We start from the raw sequence: 9,765 nt of genomic DNA, 5'->3' as shown, positions 1-9,765 counted from the left end.
TCTTTGCCTTTTTTTACTATTTTGAAAAACATTTTTGAATAGTTCAACTAGCCAATCTACATTGACACGTTGTGAGTTGTAGACTGGCCATTTTAACTATTCGAAAATGTTTAGCAAAATAGTAAAAAAAAGGCAAAGAAGTTTAGGGATAAGGGGTTTAGCGGTGACGAAAATGGAGACTAAGTTTCTGGGCGTGACTGTGGCCGACGACCTGTCCTGGAGGACCACCATCAGACAGTAGGCTGACAGGAAATGGGGGAGAGAGATGGGGGAGTGACATGCAGTAAAGTCCATCGGGATCGGGAGTCGAGCCTGCGGCACACTGCCAGACTCTTAAAAGGGTACTGAAAATGGTCTTTGCATTGAACTTTGGACTATGCATTGCTGAACTATTATGACGTTGCACTATTACATTGCACTAGCACTATTGCACTTATTGTTATTGTACACAGTATATGGTTATTTATTTGTATGCCAGTGGTGAAGCTCTAAACTGAATTGCGTTGTTTCATGCAAGCAATGACAATAAAGATCTATCTATCTACAGGTCATTGGTCATAATATCCTTGTGTAATGCCTATTATCAGTGTGCAGACTTTGCCCCCTGATCCATTCCTGAATAGAGGGTATGGCATGCATAAAGTGAGAGTGCTGTGGCAAAGTGGTGACAAAGTGATTGTAATGTCGTTTGTTTAATGCAATCATAGGACTTTTCTGTTTGTAATACAAACAGAAAAGTCCTATGATTGCATGATTACAAACTTTGTATAGACTATAGAGAATCAGAGAGGCCAGAGTAGTTTTTTGTAACTCAGTAGGCGTTCCCATCCCGCATAACTTCCCTTCCGGCCCGGCTAGTATGATGATGTCACACGCATACCCCCCTAAAGTAGTCTATTGTTGCGTAACTGCCAAATCTTGAGTTCCAATCGAAAAGTGCAGTGTTTCGCTGGTGTATTAAGAGGTACGCACGCAACTGGAGCGCACATACACACACACGCACAAACACACACACACACTGGGGAAGATCTGTAGGCAGCTGCTCCAACACAGGAAATGGGTGAGTAAAGTCTCCATCGATGAACGCAGCGCAAAGAAAGTTTTTTTTTTCTTTTTTGCGCTGAACAAAGATAAGAATAAGATTGCCTACATGCGTTTCATATTTGCACTTGCCCACAAATTATATATAAATTCTGAAACGCATTTTTGGCAATCTTAATTTAGCTGGTGTTCTGCACAAAGCATGTCAGCTGTCATGGTCGATTTGAGTAATTATCTCAACTGAAAGAATTAGCCAAAGGCTACAGACAGTTAGACAGAGTCTACAGTGCTAACAGTGCATTTGCTGTTTAAAGATTTCAATGTTGCAGTGATTTCAGTGTGGAAAAACAATATAGCCTAATTGGTAGACCTATAGTCTCATCGCACGTTTTCGAGATACGAGAAATGACATTAATGGGACATAACATAATGTTCCATCATTGTATGCATATTACCATTAGTCCATTTATTTATTTATTGCTGTGATTTTATAGGCCTTCATGTGCTTCTTGAAATATAACATCCCCCCACCCCCTTAATTTCCCCTTATATATATTTCCCCCTGTATTCTTTTCCCTTTTTACCTCCTTACATGAGTTCCTGTTTTTTATATACAAGTGTATATTTGTAGTCTCTAAATGTTCTGATGAATTGAAAAAGGTGGACCCTGTTGTAAACAAGTGTAATGCTTTATCAGTGTGTCGTCCACAGTAACAGTCTTTGTATTGAGTTATGCTTTCATGTGAAATGTACCCATTCTGCAAACTGTTAATAAATACTTCAATCAATCAATCAATCAATCAACAACAAAGACTGCTTTCTGAGTCCTGTAATAGTTTATATATTATTAAAAAGGTGCTGTTATTATAGGCCTATTATGAAAAAGACTATGAGAGTAGAGTAACCACCTAGTGTTGATTAATATAAACTTACCCTAATATCATGAAAACGTGACAATGTAAAGATTCAGTAAAATGTATGTACTGTAGGCCTAGTAACAGTCAAGTAGTAATAACAGCAGTAATGTAGTAATAGTGGTAGTATAGTGGCCGTAGTATAGTACTACTAGTACTACTACATATAGTAACAGTAATGTAGTGATTTACTACATTATACGCTTGATTCCGGCAATAAATGATTGGCTTACTAGGAGGAATGCGATCCCCTAGTCATAATAATGTAGTACAGATACATGTTTCATTATATCAACATGTTTAAAAAAGCAGGTGGCTTGCGTACATCCAGTTCCTGGCTGGTGCTGGACTAAGGTAGATACATACAGTGAAGGAAGTAGTCCGCACACAGGCTTTGCTCCAGTAGTGTTTTATTGTATTTAAAACACCATTAGTACATTTACTAATGGTGTTTTAAATACAATAAAACACTACTGGAGCAAAGCCTGTGTGCGGACTACTTCCCTCATTATATCAACATGCCTAATGTATATCAGTGTTGATTTCGTCGACTGAAACTAAGTTCGTCGACTACCTTTTTACACTGACGGAAAATAAATGGAAACTAAATGAAAACTAAGCTACGATCAAGGTCAAGGTAAACTTTATTGTCCACAAGGGAAATTTGTTTTGGGCTTTCACCCCAGCTACAGCCACACATAAAACAAAAATGACAAACAAAATACATTACAGAGGAAGACACAACATTACACAATTGCACACATGATGTGGATAATCTAGCCTCACACAGTTACCGCTGTTTCAGAGCCTCGTTCAACATCTTAGTTGATGCTGGTACAAACGATTTCTTAAATCTGATGTACTTCCACTTTGGTTCTTTGTATCTTCTCCTAGAGGGCAGAAGTACAAACTCGCCATTTAAAACATGGGTAACATCACTGACTAAGGGCCGATTCATACTCCTATTTTAGAGCCGAATAAAAGTCGGTTCGGCTCTGTAGAGCCTACAATGTGACTCTCTCTCTACAGAGCCGAACCGACTTTTATTCGGCTCTAAAATAGGAGTATGAATCGTGCCTAAGACTACTGACAATTTCGTCAACAAATAAAAACTAGACTAAAATGTTAGGAAGGGACTAGTGGACAAGAGATCCACTATAAGTCATTTTACACTTGGTTGCATGCTGAAAATAGCCGATCTACAAGCTTACAACGCGTCGCAGCGCAACGCGCTGTGAGCTTGTATTTTCGGCTATTTGAGCTTGTATTTTTGGCTATTTTCAGCATGTGTAAAAAAAAAGAAGGCATTACAACACCACCAAGGTCTGCAAAAATACATTTTAGTCGACTAAATCAACTGTAGATTTAGCCAACTAAAATCCTATGATGTCGACTAAAACTAAACTAACACCAAGACATTCCAGGTGACTAAAATGTGACTAAAACTAAATGCAAGAGACTATGACTAAAACTAAAATCAAAATTTGCTGCCAAAAACAACACTGTAATGTATTATTAGAACGTTTATTTTGCCTCTAGGCACAATTATGTCATATTTCTTCCTGCAACCTGGAGTAAGGAAGTTATTATAGTGTAAAGGATGTCACGTCAGCTAACCGACTAGTTCTCAGAGAATGTGAAAGTGGTTTAACACAAAGTCTAGACAAGAGCTTTGGCTTCATAGCCTCAGCCTGCATGGTGTTCTATCAATGTGATGTACAGGAGAAGAAAGCATAGCTGAAGAATTGTGCTAGAAACTAGATATTGTTGTTGACACACACAGCCTTGTCGGACATGTTTTACAGCTATTTGAATGCTTGGCGGGTGGGGTGGGTTTCAGAGGTGCATGACTTCACCGAGAGTCAAGTTACATAATGCACGCATTGTTGATATTTACGTGCATATCAGATGTGCTGTAAGTAACATGAGGCTGCTATATACGTAATGACTCTCAGAGTCAAATTCAATTAACCACATGGTAAATCCCATTATTCTGGGGGAGACGTTTTGGACAAAAAGCAGATATGCAAGCTCACAACATGTTGTAATGTGAAGCGTTGTTGTGAGCTTGTATATTGGCCAGGAGGGGCCTAATAGCCCTGGCCTGGAGGATGCCGGTCAAAGTGGTGGGTTAAGCGGTCAACTGTTGCATACATTATTTATTATTTTACTGTATGGTTTCTGTTAGTTGGCCATTGATACCTTTGAAAATCTGAAATGTCTGTGTGTGCGTGCGTGCGTGCGTGCGTGCGTGCGTGCGTGCGTGCGTGCGTGCGTGCGTGCGTGCGTGCGCGCGTGCGCGCGTGCGCGTGTCCAGTGTACCAAGACATCAGAGACACATACTTCCCACAGATTACAATCACACTGAGATTTTGAAAACACGACTAATGATAAAAAACTCCCATATCTGCTGCGGGAAGTACGACAATGTGCAAACACAGCAGCAAGATTTGTGAGCTGCTGTGATAGGAGAAGGATATCAAATGGAACACAACCACCCTAAAGACTAATCATTGTGTGTATTCCTATACGCTATCTGCATCGAGTGATCTTGGTACATAGAAATCGATGTATTGGATATTCTGACTTTCAAATGTACATAGTTGTTTTGATTGTATTGTATTGCTCTGCTTTTTGCTTTGGCAATGTAAACATATATTTTCTCATGGCAATAAAGCAATTGAATTGAATTGAATTGAATTGAATTGAATTGAATTGAATTGAATTGAATTGAATTGAATTGAATTGAATTGAATTGAATTGAATTGAATTGAATTGAATTGAATGTGTGTGTGTGTGTGTGTGTGTGTGTGTGTGTGTGTGTGTGTGTGTGTGTGTGTGTGTGTGTGTGTGTGTGTGCGTGCGTGCGTGCGTGCGTGCGTGCGTGCGTGCGTGCGTGCGTGCGTGTGTGCGTGCGTGCGTGCGTGCGTGCGTGCGTGAGACAGCTCAGAAGACCGTTCTGATTGTATACGCTCACCACAGTCCAGGCTCGTTCAACGCCGCTGCGCGGGATGCGGCTGTGGAAGAGTTAACAGAGCAGGGCTACAAAGTCATCGTGTCTGACCTGTACGCCATGGACTTCAGAGCCAACGCCACACGAGACGACGTCAAAGGTAATTTCTCACACATTCAGCGTTACATTTCGGGTTTATGATCCGGTCGGGAGCGGATGGTAACTTTCGTCATGTTGTAGTCAATGATTTGTAGTCATCTAGCAGGAAACCACAAGGCGGAATCAAATATGAATGGGTACTTCTGATTCCGTCTTGTGGTTTCCTGCCTGATGACTACAAATCAGTGACTACAACATGACATAAGTTACCATCTGCTCCAGACCGGTTCACATGGTGATTTTGGAACACAGATCAGGCTTTCCTCCAAGGTGGAAAGCCTGGTGACGCGAGGTTACTTCAGACTCCACATCAAGCCCTTTGCTAACCGAGATACAAGGACACACATGCACACACACAGTTTACAGTACAATGTATTTATGTGCACACACAGGGAATGCATACAGGGACAACAAATATTTTAGGTGCAGTAAATGTCCTCAGGATACAACACGCATGTCACTCAGCACATCAGGGCTAGGCCAGCTCTACAGGTATATGGCAGCAGAGACAGCACAATGCTTTGCCAGCCTTTCATCCTTGTCTTTGGGCATCCCAAGTTGTCGAAAGCCTCCAACAACCAGTGCGTAGTTATGTCCTATAGGCTGGATCATTAGAGGAAACAATTCTTGCACTGCTGCTTGACCTTAAAGCACTCTCTGGGGCACGGTGGCACAGTCGGTAGTGCTGTCGCCTCACAGCTAGAAGGTCCTGGGTTCGATTCCTGCTGGGGATGCTGTGGGCGCTGGGGGGCGTGTTCTCTCCTCTGCGTCATCAGTGCCCATACCCGAGGCGGGGTTGGCGAAAGGGCCTTTCCGTGTCCCCTATAGGGTAGGTACCCTCACAAAAAACATGCAGTAATCCTGGTCTCTATACTGCCTGATGGAGGGGAAAGAAACTGGTTGGAATAATGTGTTCCTTCCACGCGCCGCGTCCAACCAGGGAAACTCCCCCCTGTCAGGTGTAAAGGAGCAACTTGGACACTCATGCATTAAGGAAGCATGAGTTCAAGTCCGTTGCTCTCCCCAGGTTGGTGGAGGGTGTGTAGAGCCCATGATCACATTAGATAATTGACACATTGGATGAAAAATGGGTTAAAAAATCGTGGGATAATTTATTTTTATTTTTAAAAAGCACTCTCTGTAGTTGTTCTCATGCTTCTCACGGACAGACATACTGGCTGTTGATACATTCCACCCGTGAATAGTGCCTTCTTGTATGAAAGCCACGCACGCACGCACGCACGCACACACGCACGCACGCACGCACGCACGCACGCACGCACGCACGCACGCACGCAAAGACATACACACGCACGCACACACAGAGTGTTGACGCTGCTGATGCTTGTCGGCCAGGTGAACTGAAGAACCCGGAGCTCTTCCAGTACGGTGATGAATCCATGTACGCTTGGATGGAAGGTCGCCTCCGAGAGGACATTGTAGCTGAGCAGGAGAAAGTTAAAGAAGCCGAGCTCATTATTTTCCAGGTCGTCTATCTATCTATGCATGAATGCAATGCATCTATATATTATCCAGTCTTTTGTGTATCTATTATTGTAGGACTTGCCTGCATGCTCTTCCTGCTCACTGTGTGTCTTTAATTGTTTCATGTGTAGTTTCCGTTGTACTGGTTCAGTGTGCCTGCCATCATGAAGGGATGGATGGACAGAGTGTTGGCACAAGGCTTTGCATTCTCCCTGAAACAGATGTACAACAATGGAATATTCAAGGTCTGTCTTTTTTTTTTTTTACAAGTAGCCTAAATTTAAAACCACGAGAACAGACACAGGGTTAGGACAATTTGTCAAGCATTTAACCACTTAAACCAGGGGTTCATAGGGGTTCAACCTATGGGCCATAGGTCTATTAGAAAATATTAAAACAAGGGCCAACTACATCTCCTGACATAATGTACCTTCGGACCATAACAAAGTCACATACAGTACATATGCATCGCATTTAAACAATTCTATTTAACTATCATCATCAATATTCAATATCAATGGTCTTTTGTCAGGTGTGCGCTGTGAACAAAAAGTGTAACTCAGCCTTTTTTCAGCCTTATTTCAAGTGTTACCAGATGAGCAACTTAAAAAAACAGAAAAACAAGGAACAAGGAACAAACAAATTATACTCTGGGAAATGCCCAGGTTAAAAAAACTTTAATGTTAAAATGTCCCATACTGTTGGGCGTTCATAATACAATAGAGGGTATGCGCGTGACATCATTTTAGTTATGTGGGAACACCTACTGAGTGGCAAAAAACTACTTTCTGGCCTTCACAGCCCATATACAAACCGAAAGGTCTTATCTGATTGTATTAATCGACGTTAAACTCACTTTGCCACTCGATTTGCCACTCACTTAATGCATGCACACGGCCAGAGCCTTAGATATAGACAGAGTTACGCAAACTCCGGTCACTTCATGGGGCCAGTCCAATGGCGGCTCTCCTACATAGACTTCTATTGAGAATGTGGAAAACCAACTGGGTTTTCTCCAACCGGAAGTAGGCAGAAATTAATTGGACTCAGGCAACAGCCCAGCTTTAATGATCTTAAATCCCTTTATTTTAGATTGTTTTGTAGTAATAGTACAATATAAACATTAAAGAGACTTTAGTTGTTACTGTACAATACTTTAAAACAGTTGTCATGTTGCACACATGCTTAAAATAGCTCTTATTTGCGCCGCCCTCGTTGAAAACAATGTATTTCCAACTCCAGCTTGTCTCAGTTCAGGCTCCATGAACAGAGCTTGAGCGTCCTCAACATCGTAACTCTTCTATTAGATGGCTCTGCACACAGCATACCCTCTATTCAGGTATAAAGCTGCACTCCGTATAAAATTCATCCCAGTCCCTATTCTGTGCATGTCAGGAACCATGGCCAACATAGATTTGAGCTGGTTAACTGCAACAGTAAAAGCATACTTTTTTTTTAATAGATGATAGACGTGTAATTTCAACGTCATAAATTAAAACTTGTTGTTTGTTTTGAACTACCACAAGGGAATAGTCAAATTACAAATGTTAAAAATGTATATGTTTAGCAGACATTCCTTCAGAGCTAGGTTTTTCTTTCTCCTTACATTTTAATTGTTGCATTTTTCTCTCTTAAAGGACAAGAAAGCAATGCTGTCCTTCAGCACTGGATCGACGCAGACAATGTACCAACCTGACGGCATCAATGGAGACATCAATGTCGTACTGTGGCCTTTACAAGTGAGTTTAGTTTAGTTTAGATTATTTACACGTAAAATTCAAAACATGATAAGAAGTGAGGAAAAAAAACGATATATTTAAATAGAAAGGAAAAGAAAATTCCAAATCAAAACGTGATGTGCCGGAAAGGCCAAAAAAACCCCAGAAGGGCTTGTTGAGTGGCCTTCCTAAATGCTACAATCAAACTAAGCTGTCAATAAATGGGGCTTATATCTACAACAACAAAGTAGCAAAATAGAAATAACAGTAATGATGATAGTAATAATGATAATACTAATAATAATAGTAGTAATGACGTAAGTAATAATAATGATAATAACAATGATAAAGTGACAAAAAGTGACAAAACATTGCATGACACAGAGATGACCTCTGTGTGGATGGTATTACCGTCTACTATGGATCTAAAATGGCCTCAGAGTAGACAAGTCTCTTATTCAGTGTGTTGTCATGTCGGTATTTAGCTATTATTTTCTCCATGTGTGTTTACTGTTCCTTGTTTCTTGCAGAATGGCGTTCTCCACTTCTGTGGATTTCAGGTTCTCGCTCCTCAGATATTCTGGTGTCCGACTCACAGTCCCCCGGCGGCGCGCACTGCCATGCTGGACGGGTGGCGCGGCAGACTGAAGGGACTGCTTTCCGAAAAGCCTTTGACTTTTGCGCCGTGCGAGCTTTTTGACCTCAGCTTTCAAGGGGGGTTCCTGCTCCACGACAAGGCGAGAGAGGAGTGGAAGGCGAAAGAGGTCGGCATCACCACGGGACATCATCTAGGGAAAGCCCTGCCGCCAGACAACCAGACGAAAGTCAGTCTTCAGTCAACTTCCAAGTAGAACATGTGCAGTGGTGGGAAAAACTCCAATTGTTTTACTTAAGTAAAAGTATCAATACTGCAATGTAGAACTACAGCGTTAACTTAAAGGATACCAAAAGAAGAAAGTACTGATCATGCAGAATATCCCATTTCAAATGTTTAAAAACCTTTTGAAAATAGCCGATCTACAAGCTCGAGCTTGTAGATCGGCTATTTTCAATATATATAGGGCTGAAGTGGTTAATGTATGTTTTGTAAAAAAAATACAAAATAAATCTACAAAGTAACTACGTAGTAACCGTAAAAAAATCATATCGTGAACCTAATATGGTGATTTGAATTGTATCGTGAGTTGAGTCCATCGTTAAAGTAAAAGTAAAAGTACTGGAAATTGGAAGTATACTCAATTAAAGTACAAATATACCTCAAAACTGTACTTAAGCAGTGCATACGGTATCTTAGAATACAGTAGTATGTCTTACACTTATTTTCTTATTCACTTATTATTAAAAAAAAATATTATTTGCGTATATGACGCTCTATATTTGACACAAATAGGTGAACTACACCTAGTGGGCTGAGGGAAAACTAGGGGACCTGGTATAGAGCCCTGGAGGGTGCCCTGGTCAAATACGTAGGCTATATAGGATTTAAGTTCATTGG

General features: G+C 41.1%; 1 protein-coding gene across 1 annotated transcript; it reads left to right on the top strand.

The window, feature by feature from the left end:
* The first annotated feature begins 910 nt into the window (after window positions 1-910).
* On the top strand, window positions 911-9,196 carry nqo1 (NAD(P)H dehydrogenase, quinone 1). Its single transcript, XM_079497019.1, has 6 exons — window positions 911-1,060; window positions 4,901-5,068; window positions 6,424-6,554; window positions 6,684-6,797; window positions 8,190-8,291; window positions 8,801-9,196. Exons 1-6 carry the CDS (start codon window positions 1,057-1,059, stop codon window positions 9,119-9,121), a joined length of 840 nt encoding a protein of 279 aa, XP_079353145.1. The 5' UTR covers window positions 911-1,056; the 3' UTR covers window positions 9,122-9,196.
* Window positions 9,197-9,765: the final 569 nt, after the last annotated feature.

This window comes from Electrona antarctica, assembly GCF_951216825.1.
Source record: "Electrona antarctica genome assembly, chromosome: 3".
Lineage (NCBI taxonomy): Eukaryota > Metazoa > Chordata > Actinopteri > Myctophiformes > Myctophidae > Electrona > Electrona antarctica.
The sequence above is the reverse complement of the archived record's forward strand: the minus strand, read 5'-3'. Positions and strand labels throughout refer to the sequence as shown.

Bases quoted from the DNA above. Each gene is read 5' to 3' on its own strand.
- nqo1 (XM_079497019.1), top strand. The intron at 6,555-6,683 runs GTCGTCTATCTA...TTTCATGTGTAG, and splicing joins CCGAGCTCATTATTTTCCAG to TTTCCGTTGTACTGGTTCAG. The intron at 8,292-8,800 runs GTGAGTTTAGTT...TGTTTCTTGCAG, and splicing joins TCGTACTGTGGCCTTTACAA to AATGGCGTTCTCCACTTCTG.